The 15,782-nt window shown below is 35.9% G+C and overlaps 1 protein-coding gene across 1 annotated transcript in view; it reads left to right on the forward strand.

Annotated features, from left to right (window-relative positions):
• The window catches only part of DZIP3 (DAZ interacting zinc finger protein 3), an 89,035-nt gene extending 86,594 nt beyond the window's left edge, over positions 1-2,441 (forward strand). The window contains exon 32 of the mRNA XM_069472579.1: positions 2,014-2,441. Within this exon, the coding sequence (XP_069328680.1) occupies positions 2,014-2,124 (111 nt within the window). The 3' untranslated portion in view covers positions 2,125-2,441. The remainder of the gene's footprint in view (positions 1-2,013) is intronic.
• Positions 2,442-15,782: the final 13,341 nt, after the last annotated feature.

Consider the following 15,782-nt stretch of genomic DNA (forward strand, 5'->3'; position numbering starts at 1 on the left):
ATGAGTTCCACTGGGTATAACTGAACTTTTGGGTAGTTTTGCCTAATCCTAAAAGTTCTTCAGGAAAGATACTTAGCCACTGACTTTCCCATTTGAAGTTTTTAAGTTCCTGACAATATAGAAAATACATGTTTAACAAAACAATTTATTCTTTGCCATTCCTTATTGAATAGAAAGCACATAATTCATTCAGGTTACTTTTTAGGATTGGAGTTAGTGGGTCTCATATATAGTGCCCGTCCTTAACACAGAAACATTTACAGCTTTCCCGTACACAGCCATGGATTTCATTATGCTTTCTTAGATTTCCAAACACCTTAGAAGAGAAGAGGACAATGTAGAGATTTAAAGGGTACACAGTAGGCAGTTCCCCTGCATAGAACTGGGAGAAATGTTGATTGATATGGTAGTTTAGTGGCAGAAGTAGCAACAGTGACACTTCACCTTGACATACTATAAATACCACAATGTCCTTTGTCCACAATTAATGATGGCGCCCTATTATTATAAAGCATAAGACTTATCTTAGCAGTCTGTTCAGGCTCCTGAATTTGCTTTTGAAGATGCTCAGGCTTCAGTTGTGATGTTAGCAAATGTGAGGCCAGCATATCTTTTGTTGATTCTTGGCATTTATGTGGATTAACTCCTGGTGTTCCTACCATGCAGTTTCTATTGTTATATAATTTATGATCCAAGTCCTCTGTTGCAGAGATGTAATTTGACACAGGAAAAGATAATCTTACACAAGATCAGCTTTTCAGGGAAGTGAACAATAGCCAGTTCAGTTAAGCCATGTTTGTAAAACATCATTTCAAAGATATAACATGTGGTACCTGCCACAGAATTATATTTTGCATCTTATCTGATATGAAGAAATATATACAAAATGCCTAATCCCAAAAGTTCTTCAGGAAAGATACTTAGCCACTGACTTTCCCAATTGAAATTTTTAAGTTCCTGACAATTTAGAAAATACATGTTTAACAAAACAATTTACTCTTTGCCATTGCTTGTTGAATAGAAAGCACATAATTCATTCAGGGTACTTTTTAGGATTGGAGTTAGTGGGCCTCATATATAGTGCCTGTCCTTAATCCTCTCATCTGACCTGGCTCCCCATTATTCAGACAGGTAAAAATGATTTGTTTTTGGAGGGTCAGTATTCAAGCAAGTGACTTAATAACTAGTTGATGGCCAAAGATTACTACCATTGTCACCAAAGAAAATAACCTGAGAAGTATATTCATTATCTAGGAATTTTAACCTCAGAATACCATAAGCACTTGATATAAGGTATTGGTGACTTTTATATGTTTAGTTCTGACTTTTTCTGAATTATAAATGAGAACAATGTGTAATAAACTAAAGAGAGAATATAGCAAGTTTCTCCAATTTCCTTGTCAGGAAGAATTGCTAGCCATCTTGAAAACTGGATTTAGGGGAAGAATCCTAACAGATTACTTAAACTGGCTAAAAGGTATTACCAGGTAGGCCAGGTGCAATAACTCATATCTGTAATCCCAGCACTTTGGGAGGCCAAGGCAGGAGGGTCACTTGAGGCCAGAAGTTTGAGACCAGCCTGAGCAATATACTGAGACTTCATCTCTGCAAAAAGAAAAAAAAGAAAAAAGAAAAAAATAATTAGTTGAGCTTGGTGGTGCACACCTGTAGTCCCAGCTACGCAGGTTACTGAGGCAGGAGGATCACTTGAGCCCAGGAGTTTGAGATTGCAGTGAGGTATAATGATGCCACTGTACTTCTAGCCTGGGCAACAGAGCAAGACCCTGTCTCAAAAAAATAAATAAATAAATAAAGGTATTACCAGCTATATTGCTCAGCAAACCACAAAAAAGTGCCATGGTTGTAGTAGTTGGCTTGACAGTCCACAGGGTAAGGCTTTAAAGACCCACTAGAAGACATGTCGGTGGGCAACCCTAATATATATAGAGAGTGACACAGCTGCCTCTGCTGGGCTAAATCTGAGAAACTGATATAAATCTTTTTGTTCCTTAGTGCATCAGACCATGGTTGATGCAACAGGGGACATGCCCAACCTGCAGACTTCACGTTTTACTACCAGAAGAATTCCCTGGTCACCCTAACCGGCAGTTGCCCAAGATCTGACATAAGGGAGGTGACTATGCAAAGGAAGATCAGTTTTCAGACTCCAGAATTTAGATCTGCCTTTCATTATGAGTTGTCTGTGTGCGTGTTGTGAAGCTGTATCTTTTTTAGTATAGTGCTGAAGAACCTAGCTAGTCTCATCAAAGCAGCAGCCAAAGAGGTCAGGATAGATCTTCGAGACTTCTGAACTGAACTTCAGGGGCTTAAAGAAAATGGAATTTTAATAGTCATATTATATTTGCTCTTATCTTAGTGGGTTTTTTCTTCTAATGTAAACATGATAACTGTTAGTATATTTCTTAGGATGTCTTATCTTGTCTTTTTTTCTCCTTATTCCACTCATCTTTTACTCTCCCTTAAGATTGCCTAGAATAAATTTATGAGGAAAAGGGAAATAGTAAAGAAGAGAAATAGGAAAATGACACAGATTTTAATATTCCTTTTAACTTTTAAAACTACCTATAAAAAATATAATTGAAGTATTTAAATTTTATCTCCATTTTCCCCATTCTTTTCTGTCCTCTAAAATATGTACCCATGAAGATGAGCTACTTGAGGGTGGACTTCCTACAGTGGTGTGTTGGAGCTGACTTATAATGGTTTGTGAGAGATGATTGTTAGTTTCAGGAATTTTGTGAGCTAGTTGTTAATCTGTCGGTAGCTTGAAATCTGCCAGAGTAGAAGTTTTGACACCATAGCAATTGGTAAATGCTGTAATAAAGACTTATCTTCCCTTTAAGAGCTGATTGTTAAACATTTACCAGCACACCACTAGACCTTGTCTGATCTTTATTTATGTTCCCAATGTCTTGGACAGTAGGTACAGAATAAATATTGCCAGAATCAGCCCAGCCACAGTGGCTCATACTTGTAATCCTAGTACTTTGGAGGGAGGTCACTTGAGACCAGGAGTTTGAGACCAGCCTGGGCAACATACCAAGACCCGATCTCTACAAAAAAATTTAAAAATTACTCAGCTGTGGTGATGCACACTTGCAGTCCTAGCTACTTGGGTGGCTGAGGCAGGAAGATTGCTTAAAACCATGAATTTGAGGTTGCAGTAAGCTCTGATGATGCCACTGTACTCTAGGCCAGGCAACAGAAGGGGGACCCTGTCTCAAAACAAACAAACAAACAAAAACACCAAACTTCCCACAGTCAGAAATCAAGAAGTCATTAAGAAAAGGAGTTAATATACAAATTAAGTCACTTGCTCAGTTGAATAATTGAAATCTTATGTTTATTTGTAAATATGTTCTTTGGACTTTAATCATTTGCACTTTGGAGAGGTTTTTTTTTTTTTTTACTTTAAAAGTGTCTCATTTTACTTTCTTGCACTGGGGATGGGGGGAAACTATTTGTATGTAGTTGCTTATTGTGATAAAGTTGATATCCAATAGGCTAAGTTGCATATCTAAAGCTTATTACTGAGAACTTTCATTCTTAGAGGTTAAAAACCTATTTTGAATATAGTATTGTGTAAATTCTGTAAGTGTGTACATGTCTCTAGTTTCAAAATTAAAAGAATTCAGAGTTACCTTATGAGACAAGTGTTCCTTAGTTCATAGTCACTGTCTCAACTTCATTATATTGAAAAGAATGTTTCCTGACTCAGCAACTATTTTATCTGTATATTTCACTGTAAATGTATTTTGAAGTTACTTTAAATCTCTGTTTAAAACTTCTGTTTCTGTAATTGTATGCTAAACGTTTTCTTCTATAATGAGAATGGACTAGAAAATGTGAGGGAAAATACCCGAAAAAAGATGGCAGTAATTCTGACATGTAAAATGCCAAGAATGTCTCAGAATTGTAGAACTTAGAACATATAGAGCCTTTAATCATCATCTTGTCTAGTACCATACGGTCATGGTCATAAAGCAAGTTACCTTGTAAAACGAATGTTTCTTGTTCATGTTTATAATTGTAATTTCATTTTCATGTTGAAAAGAATAAATGTTTTTTAATGGAACAACTTTTATCTGTGTATTTCATCATAAATACATTCTCAAACTACTTTAAATCTCTGCTTCAAATGTCTGCTTCTGTTAAATTTTGCTTAAACTTTTTCTTCTGTTTTGAGAAAGGACAGGGAAATATAAAGGAAAATATTTAAGAAGTCAGTCATTGAGACTTATAAAATGCCAGACTTATAAGATGCCTTTCTTGGAATCATAGAATGCCAGGGCTCATGGAGTCCTTAATAATCATCTAATCTGTCCTCTCCTTCTACAGGTGGCTAGATAGTGACTAGGCCAGTACCAGTACTCGAGGGTCCTGATGGCTCCGTCACAGGCTTCCTCCACACACTCATGCTGTAAGGTGGTATTGGTGTTAACCTGCCATGCTTAGCTCCAAGGGTGGGGCCAGAGGACTTCAACGGCTGGCGTGTAGTTAGAATGTCATAGGACAGTGCTCCTGAAAGTCAAGTCTAGTTTTACAGGTCCTGAAGGTAATGGGATTAATTTTTTTCCTTTTTAATGTATAATTACAATAAAGACAATTGTAACAGTCATTCTCCCACGAACAGTGATCGCTGTCATGCCTGTTTGGCTACTGAGGGATGATCTAGAACACTCTATCCTACCAAGAAATCCAGTGAGGACCAGAGAGCTCTTAAAATAGCAATAGTTATATCAAAAACAATCTTCAAGTATCCAGTAATATCACTACAGCTGCTGTTAAGAGGTGATACAATGTTTTCCGTCATATTTATTGCCCATGTGTATATCAGTTTATAGGTTTTACGGGACACCTTCAAATGTGCTTGGTACCTTATTTATCTATGAATAACTCTGAAGTGGGTATTATTATCCTTATTCTACAGATGAAGAACCTGAGACTCAAGTAAATTCAAGGTCATAGCTACAAAGTGGTATTCTGGGATTTGAAAGCAGGTCTTCAGTCCCTTAGCTGGTGTTCTTAGGTTGACTCTGTACACACAAGAAAAGTAGTATCTTCTTCCTTTTAAATAATATCCTTCCAATTAAGAAAATTAAACCCATGGTAAACCTACTGATTGTTTTGGACTAGGAATATGATATTGATAGTATAAAAATACATAATAGTAGTAGGACATGGTAAGAAAAGTTTTACCTACTATGGTTTGCTTGGGATGTTACCTTGACATAATTATTAATAGTTCCCCCTTTCACTCTCAAAAGTGTCCCAGTTTGGATGATAAATTTTATTTTAGGATTAATTCAGTGAATGTAGGCTTGTATTTTACCAGATTCAAATTTAGCGAGAATCCTTGCTACATGCTCCTGGAATATCTTACCTATAAGCCATTTTGGTAAGAATGTAAGGATTATAGTAGTTTGGAACTACTCTAGTTTATAGCCAGATAAAAATAACAGTTGAATACTAAATAATTGTAAAGATACATGATTTTTTATTTTCTCGAGCAGGCAGTTTTCGATAACTAGTTATGTAGATTTGAAGATGCTTCTTAACAGAGCTAATGGGCTCTTATTCTAGGCAGTCATCGCATGACATGGTGTGTTATAACAATGCATCTTTGAAGAAGCTGTCTGAGAATCTGCATTCCGAGTAAGCACCACAGGGGTTCTGATGCGCACTAAATTTTGAAAACCAATGGTATAATAGAAAGTGGCATTCTCAGGCAGATCTAGCTTTTGATATTTGAATTCCATATCTGGCATATTGTGTGATCATAAACAAATTTCTTTACTCAACCATTTCCTTTTCTGGAAAAGGGAGAAAAGACTACTTGCCTGACAGTTACTGTTGTTGTCTTAAATGAACATTTATTGGTCTTCTCTCCCAAAATAGCGTACTTTCCATTAGTCATTAAAGCTGTTTAAATTTATTCCTTGATCATAAAATTCTTAAAAGGTTTTTTTTTTTTTATCTTCAACTACCTTTATTAAAATGAAGGGAGAAAAGAATATAGCCATTAGTCCTACTTCCAGTTTCATACGGACCCAAAATGTTGAGCAGTAAGTTTAATGCATAATAAGAATATCATACCCTCATAACATTTGATTGATCCATTTGAACTACATGAACTTTAATAATCCTGAATACCGCCTAGCAAGGTTAAACAACTGACAGTGATCTAGGAGACTGAAAGTTTTGCACGTATGTAGGAAAGATGTCATCTCCATTTGGGAAACAAGGATATCAAAGAAGTGATTTGCTCAAGGTCACACAACTGTTAAGTACTAGGGCCATGATTCTAATCTGGAGTCCTGACATCAAATCAGTATACTCTCTACACACCACCACATTCCCTTTTTAAGACCAGTTGAAACTAACTAATTGAAAACCACTGAATTGTTTCTTTGGGTAAAGACGGAAGCAAAATAAGATTAGAATAGTCTTATCACAAGCAGACATTATTCTAGCTCACAATAAAGCCAAATTTGCAGTGTTCTTACATCAAGGTTGATGATATTTGATCAATACTTTAAAAAGGCAAAGTCCAGACATTTCACCGTTTCAATTTAAAAAACCATGTTGATGTTTGTTTAAACCGTATCTCCAGGGGTGTATCATTTTTTTAAACCATAAAATTTTACAACCACTATTAGGATTCCAATATCACAATAACACACCTCTGCAGTGTGAATAATCTCTGTCAATGTGTGATCTCAGCTCAGAGAAATTAGCAATGGTATAGGAAACTAGTATCAAGGGCCCTTGACTTCTTTTGAAACTCTATTATATAACTAAGGGAAGGGCTAATTATAAGCAATAGTTATAAAGTTTTACATTATTTTAACCCAAGAAAGACTTTAATTTCAAGAGCACATGACAAAATCCATTCCTCAGTTACTAAAGGTGAAGTATTTTAATTTCAGTTCAGAAAAGTAGGTAATTTTAATAAGTTATGAACACATTTATAACATTATCAAATCATTACAAAAGAATCCTAAACCGAAGTTCAAAACCAACATTTATTTGTTTTTGGATAGGTTTTTAAAAAGCCAGAACCTCACCACCCTCTCTGTCCCACACTATCTTTAGTCTAGAGTTGATATGCTCATTGAAGGCATGACAACAGCACAGATTATTACATCAGACTTCTGTGATCACCCTCATCAGAGATTTTACATCAGTGACATCAGTTCATTGAATGCTTGTTACATGAAAATACTATTTTATTTTTGCATATACCGAGAAACATAGTCCCTGACCTGAAGGAACTAAGTGAATAGGAAGCATCTCAACTTGTAAAAGACAACTAGTATTATAAAGTAACATATATTCAATGCCAATGAATCACAGAGACAAGTGCTAATGGAAAATGGGTAAAGGAAAATGGATCTTGCTGAGTCTCAATCATGTCCAGATCCTACCTTAAGTACTTTCCTCCTGGAATATTCTTTCCTTAGTATGTTTCATACTCTCTCTCTTCATTCGGTGCTCTTCTCAAATGTGATCTCAGAGTAGCTTTCCTTAACTACTGTAATGAATATAATCCTTTCCCCACCGCAGATAACATTTTCCCCTTGTTATCTAAAAGTCAGTTATTTGTATACATTTTTCTCACAATATAAGATTCATGAAGGCAGGAATCTTATCTTCTTGTTCACCATTGTCAATCCATTGCCTAAAATACTATCTGGCGTTTAGTAGGTGTGCAATAGTAAATGGGCCTTGTGAATCAAGTGAAACTTATAGAAGGACAGAGTAGCCATTCTAAGCAAGAAAAATGGCTTGAAAAACAACCGCTATCTAGAGAGTTCTTTTCAATCATTGTCTATAGATGGCTGTTTACTCTCTACATGGAAATTTTAGTAGCAAAAGAAAGACTAAAAATTATTACAAAGGATGAAAATGAAACCAAGGTATAATGTATGAAGATTGGTGAAACTTTTTTTAAAACTCTATTAGTAGGAGGGACTTGTAATGTGGCAACTAGTCATCATAGTCACACATGTTCTCATCTTGATTTTGATGAACACCACAATCTTGTAATTACAAAATAGAAACACCCTGCAATATCCTTGTTAATATCTCGTCATTTTTCTCTCACTCTTTCTCAGCAGGAAGCTTCATATATTTTGCCTATAATTAACCAAATGTCTATCTAAAGCAAATGTCTAACTAAAGCAAATGTTTCCTTTTCAAATTTATTTTCTTCAAGTAAATATTATGCAGAATTAAAAAAAAAACCTATATCTTAACAACCACTTTGTGCTCCCCAACTACTTAGTGTATCTCACTTGTGATTGACAAGTAGGTGTCTGCCTATCTACTCTTCCTCTGTGTCGGGGCTCTGCCACCCGGCCTGAGTGGACAAGAGTCCACAAAGTTGCCAAAAAGTCACTGAAGGAACTAGAAATCTGAGTGCTCTTCACTTATTGTCAGGATCACTGCTGCCTAGTCTAAGCCAGATCATCCCTGGCCTAGTCTGTTTGGGGTATCATGAGTCTGCTTTTTTCTTCCTTTGAGATAGGAAGTAGACAGGGTCTTCTCGCTTAGTGCTCCAAATGGTAGACTACAATAAAGGTCAGTAACCACAGTGAGACTAAACAGCTATACACCAGCATATTACAGCTTTTGAAAAATATTTCTTTTAATAGCATATTTTTTTCATTAAGAAAATAATGCATGCTTATTACAGCAAATTTCAAACTACAGCAATGTAGGAAAAAAGATAGTATATCATAGTTCCATTTTTTCCTATTCCAACTTTTATGTATATATGTTTTAAAATAAATTTATACTTAATGCACTATATCAGTGTGTGAACATCATAACACAATAAAGGATTTTAAATATCACTCTCAATTACTTGCTCTAATATTTCGACTCCTATTGAAATTTAATTCTTTCTAATCCTGGTCCACGTGCAAATTGCTACTGAGGTAAAATGGTAGGTAGCGTCAGTACAGATTTTAATATTTTTATCATTTGGTGTAATAAGAAAAATCTGTTACTGTATAAATGAACCCTGGGATGAAAGTAATGCATCCATAAATATAATTTTCATCTTCTAGTAGAGTAGTTCTTATAAGCCCCCAATCCTATTAATACCAATTCTAGTCTTTGACTTAGAAAAAAATATTTTTTAAGTTTTTATTAAAACGAGGTTATTAATCAGAACTTGATGATTTTCCAGGTCTATAAATATATATTAATTGCATATATGTTAATGGGGTTCAGTCTTTGTCTCATGCAGTTTCTCATCTCAGTTTCTTTGGTGTCCTTTGGACATAGGCAAGGCTTATTTTTCCATCTGAAATGAGAGTTCCTGTCACTTAAATCTTTGCCAGCCTTCAGTGTTTTTAGTGTTTTGTAATGTGGCCATTCTAAAAGGTTTGTAATTTTATCTCCTTGTTTTAATTTGCACTTCCCTAATGACATGTGATGTGGATTATCCTTTCGTATGCTTATTTGCCACCTATGTATCTTTGTTGAGATATCTTTTCAAGTCTTTTGCCCATTTTTAAATTGGAGTTTTATTGTTGAGTTTTAAGAGTTCTTTGTATATTTTGGATAACAGTCCTTTATCAGATATGCCTTTTGCAAATATTTTCTCCCAATCTGTGGCTTATCTTCTCATTCTCTGGACAGTGTCTTTCACAGAGCAGAAGTTTCTAATTTGAATGAATTCCACATTATCAATTGTTTCTTTCATGGATCATGCCTTTGGTGTTGCATCTAAAAAGTCATTGCCATACCCAAGGTCATCCAGATTTTCTCCTATGTTATCTTCTAACAGTTTTATACTTTTGCATTTTACATTTAGGTCTATGATGTATTTTGAGTTAATTTTTGTGAAGGATGTAAACTCTGTCTAGATTCATTATTTTTGGGGTACGGAGATGCCCACTTGTTCCAGTACCATTTGTTGGAAAAAAAAAAACCAACAACATTTTAAAAAATTGAATGCAACAGTATTTTAAAATGATAATGCATCATGATCAAATTGTTCCAGGAATACAAAGTTGAGTTAGCATTTTTAAATCAATCAGTATAATTCACATTAACAGAAAAACTGTACAATCGTCTTAACAAATACAGAAAAAACATTTGACAAAAGCCTATATCAATTCCTGATTTCAAAAAATAAAGCTCAAAAACCTAGGAATAGAAGTGAATTTACTCAATCTCACAAAGGAGATACACACATACACCCTTACAACTGACACTCAGTAGTGAAAAACTGAATGCTTTCCCACTATGTTCAGGAACAAGGCAAGGATGCTTACTTTCACCACTGCTGTTCAACATTGTATTGGATGTTCCTTTTTTTCTTTTTTGGAGACAGAGTCTTGCTCTGTCACCCAGGATGAAGTGCAATGTCACAATCACAGCTCACTGCAGCTTCGGACTCCTGGGCTCAAGCAATTTTCCCTCCTCCACCTCCCAAAGTGGATTACAGGTGGGAACTACTACATCTGGCTGGATGTTCTGACCAGTGAAATAAGGCAAGGAAAAAAAAAAAAAAGAAAAGAAAAGAAAGTCATCCCATTGGAATGGTAGAAGTAAAATCCTCTTTATCAACAGATTTGGTAGAAAATCTGAAGGAGTCTACAAATTAACTGTGCTTGAGAATACAAGTTCACTATATGAAAATTGATTATATTTCCATATAGTAGCAATGAACAATTAAAAATTAAAATTAAAAATCAATACATTTATAACACCAAAAATATATAAAATATTTGGGAATAAATTCAACAAAAGATATGCAAGACTTCACTTAAAACTACAAACATTGCTGAAAGAAATTAAGAAGACCTAAAAATATGAAGAGAAATACCATCTTTATGGTATTTTCATCTTTATGGATTGGAATACTCAATATTACTAAGATATCAAGTCTCCCAAACTGATCTATAAATTCAACAAAATCTCAGTTAAAATTCCAACAGGCTTTTTTGTTAAAGTTAATTAAGCTGATTCTAAAGTTCATTTGAAAATTCACGGAACTTAGAATAATCAAAACAACATTGAAAATGAAGAACAAAGCTTGAGAACTGCCACTACTTGATTTTTATACTAATTTTAAAGCTACAGTAATCAAGATAGTGAGACAGTCTGTCTAAATAGAAAAATACATCAATGAGAATGGAAAAGAGAGTCCATAAATAAACCTACACATATGGACAACTAATTGTTGACAAAATTCAAAGGGAAGTCAGTGGAGAAAGGACAATCTTCTCAACAACTGGTGGAACAGTTGAATATCCATATAAAAATAAACTTTGATCCAGATCTTGCACCTGGATCATAGATCTTAATATAAAATTTAAAACTATAAATATTCTAGAAGAAAACATAGGAGAACATTATTGTGATCTTGCGTTAGGCAAGGGAGTCTTAGATACACAATCCACAGAAAGAGATATTGATAAATCAGACTTCATCCAAAGTAAGAACTTCTGCTCTTCAAAAGATGCTGTTCAGAGAATTAAAATACAAGGCATAAACTGAGAGAAAACACTTGAAAATCATGTAAATTACATTTATTCAATATGTATAGAGAACTTTCAAAATGTAATAGGAAAACAACTCAATAAAAAATAGACAAATAATTATGTTAATAAGAGATAGTTCACTAAAGATTCCAAATGAATATTAGTTATTAGGTAAAAGCAAAATAAAACCACAATGAAATACTACTCTATATTTATAAGAATGTCTAAAATTAAAAAGACCTAACAAGTGTTGGTGAGTATATGGAGCATAAGAAATTCTCATATACTACTTTTGGGAATATAAAATATCACTTTGGAAAACAGTTTGAAATTTTCTTAAAAAGTTAAACCTATGCCTTCCACATGACTCAGCTATTCCACTCCTAGGTGTTTATCCAAGAGAAATGAAAGTCATAAAAGGCTTTCATAAGAATGTTCATAAAAACATTATTTGTATCACTCCTAAGCTGGAAATAACTTAAACATCTCTCAGCAGGTAAGTGCATAAACAATAAAAATAAACATTTGATACATGAAACAATTTGGATAAATCACAAAATAATTATGTTGATTGAAAGAAGCCAGACAAAAAAAGTATATATTGTATTATTTCATTTGTATAAAATTCTAGACAATGCAAGTTTATGTCAGCAGAGAGTAGATCAATGGTTGTTTGGGAATAGGGAGGATGTAGGAAGGGACAGGACATAGTACAAGAAAGCACAAAAATTTGGGGACAAGGAGTGAAAGATATTTTTAATTTTGATAATGGTGATGGTTTCATGAATGCATACATACGTCAAAACTTATCAAATTATACACTTTAAATATGTACAGTTTACTGTGTGTCAATTATGCCTCAATTAAGTTGCTAAGAAAAGTGAGCATGAAATTTCACATAGCAGCATGGTCACTACATCCTAAGGTTGCAATACTCAAATAGAGCAAAGACACTAAGATAAATTCCCATCCAGGACCACCCCCCGGCAGGTTGGATCTGCTGATCCTATTCCCAAAAAGCTTTGAGTTTGGATCATTCCCCACATTCTGTTCTGATGATATTCATAGAATGACCTTGGAAGTGGCAATCACCCTATATCTATCCTGAAACTGTGCTCCCAATATTTTTAAATAGAACACTATCTCCTGGCAGGCACAAAGGAAGCGGGTAATATTAATAAAACATTGGCTTGGAGTTGACGAACACCACTTACTAGCTACATAATCTTGGGCAGATCACTCTCCTTCTCTGAGCCTCAGTTTTCTCATTTTAAAAATATTTAACATTTCTTAACTGACAGGATTATCTTGAAGGTATATATACAAGACTGTAACAGAATCCCTGGCATGAGGGCGAAACACAGTAGGAACACTCCCTCCTTTTCGCTGTTGTTTGAAGCGCTTTCCTTAAGCCACTGAGTGTGCGTCCTCCCATCATCACGCTGTCAGGACTCCAGCTGAAGCCCCAGGTGTAAACTATAAATGCGGTTCTAAGCTAGTGGGTCTCAAGCTTGGCTACACATTAGAATCAACTGGGGGAGATTAAAAGAAAAAAAACAGCAACAACAATAACAAAACCCCCTGATGTTTGGATTCTACCCTCAGAGATTTTGAGTTGAGTTGATGGCACAGCTGGACATCATGATAGTCAAAAGCTTCCCAAGAGATGTTAATATGGGGCCAGGCTGTGAAGCTCTGTTCTGATGCTGTGCAAATTTTAACATGCATTGACTCGCTGGGGATCTTGTTAAAATTCAGGTTCCAGTTTCATCGTGGTGGGTGAGTTCTGACATTCTGCATTTCTAATAAGTTCCCAGTTGATGCTGACACTGTTGGTTCTGGGATAACACTTTGAGTAGAAAAGCTAAACCATGGGGAGCTTCAGAATCACCTAGGGGTCTTTTCAAAGCTGAGGATTCCTGGGTTCTGCCCCTGAGATGGGGCCTCAGCTTCTGCACTTCTTCTAAGGACCAGCCAGGGAGTCTGAGGCACTTCTCTTAGGGAAAACCACGGATGTAGTCTGACCTTTTACAAGTGAGAACAATCTATCCCCAAAAGGCTGTGTGACCTCTGTCCTAATGTAACTTTCCCCCAGGAAAGTTCATTAGTGAACAAAATGTATTTTCAACGGGAACATTTTCTGGTGTGTTGGTCCCCAGTGCTGACGGGGGACTGCAATCTGCAGTGTGAGTCGAGCGTGACGATTTCATTAACACACAGCTCAGAACCTAGCCGCGGAGCAGCCAGTGTGATGAATGCGGGCTCGGGTTCTACTTGAAGCATTATCACATAATATATCAGTTTTATGTCAAATGAACTGATGGTTTTATGGCCTTTCCATTCAATTTGATAGGCCCCTTGTCATGGGCTCTTTTTAATAATGCTAGAGGGCATTTTCTTTTTTTTTTGGTGGTGATGACATAGTGATTTATAAAACTCACTTCACGAGTCAGCCACACATATGTAAATCAGAAACATTTCTTTCTGGGAGAAAGTGTCATTCCCATCCTGTGATAAATAGGTGCATCTTCAATGAGCAGGCATTCGTCAAGACATAGATTTGAATTCACATTTCTATACACTGTACAACCCAGTAATTAGCATCATGCCAAGGAGACAGTCTTGTATGGCAGGATCCTCCCAGATGGAAGACTTGAGCATGCCTGTTTGGTGCCACTGTGACCTTCGCTGTGCTGGGGACAAGGTGGCTGGGGATACCAGAGCGTCAGCCTGGAGGGTGGAGGGGAAGGCGGTGCTGAAGGGAACCACCACAGACAGAAGAAGAAAGGAAGTACTTTTTAATCTCTACATTCCAGGACTGTTAAATAACTTAATATTTTTTGCCTTATTTAGACCTGAAAACATGCTACAAGGTAGGAATTATTATATACATGTTAAAGAAAGAAAACTAAAGTGAGAACTTATCTAAGACTTGCGTCTAGGTCAGCGTGACTCTAAAGCCCTTTCTGCTACACTACGATGTTGTCATAAAGTACCTGCAGGTCGGTGTGAGGGAATTATGTCCCCGTGATGCCGGCTTTGCTGAAAACAGCCTGCAATTCTCAGCAATTGTACCTGCCATCTGCTTCCTGTGCCCAGCCTTGAATCTGTAGAGACACGGCATCAGAAGTGCTAGTGGTACCTATAGCTTAAAAGATTTTAAAGAAAAATGAAACAAAGAAAAACTCTTCAATTGATCGATGAAATCAAAGTGTCAAAATATTCCTCATTTGTAGCTGCTTATATGAAATAAAATCATGGGTAAATTTTAAAACTTCCTAGAAATAATTGGCAACAGAACTAAAATAAATTTGATAGAAATATTTTTATTGCCTAAATATTTGTGAAGTTAGTTGGAGGGAGATTCACATTTTCTCCATGGGCTTAAGATATTATACCTAAGACAAAGCATTATCATTTAAGAAAAAAAACCAACAATTAACTTTTGCAAAGTTTTCAATGCTTGCAAATCACTTTCACAAATGCTGTGTCATTCCTGTAATGTTGGCAGGTATTAAGATTATTTGCTTCATAGTTAGATGAGGAAGTCAAGGCTCAGAGACTCAGAAATTGGAATCTCACCCTCAGAAACGGTGACACAGCCAGTATCAGGAGTGCGTTCAGCAGGCAGTTCTGAAGTTGGAGTCAGACCACAGAAACATTCAGTTACTGTTTTTTCTATACAAATCATTTTTATCACGGACTGGTAGCCTAGAAGATGTATGTTAGATAAGAAAATACTCTCTTGATTGGCAAAGACAAAGAAAGAAGGCTGTCCATACACAGATGGCTAAAAGGAGTTACGAAGCATAATATTTAAATAGATATGAGCATCTGGTAGACCTAGCTAGGTAAGACGACCTCAAAAACAAGCAAATACTGTCTGTAGATGCACCTATATGCTAGAATACCTGCATTCACATTACTAGGTAAAGTTACTACCTTGGGAGGCCTTCTCTGGTCTAAGTTTAATCTCCTGGGCATGTGCTTCTATAACACCTGTCCACCTCCTTTCTAGCACTCAGCTGACTTGTGCTTACTTGTTTTGTGTTTGTGAGCAGAGCTGTCCTTGTCTGGTTCTCTTCTGGTCCCTGTTGGCTAACTAACTAACATAGGGCTGTGTATGGTAGCTCTAAAGAAATGTTTAAATTGAAATTATAAAAAAAATCATAGATGGGTGTGGTGGCATGGACCTATAATCTCAGCTACTCAGGAGGCTGAGGCGGGAGAACTGCTTGAGCCCAGGAGATCAAGACCAGC

Source organism: Eulemur rufifrons, chromosome 7 (assembly GCF_041146395.1).
Source record: "Eulemur rufifrons isolate Redbay chromosome 7, OSU_ERuf_1, whole genome shotgun sequence".
In the NCBI taxonomy this organism is placed as follows: Eukaryota; Metazoa; Chordata; class Mammalia; order Primates; family Lemuridae; genus Eulemur; species Eulemur rufifrons.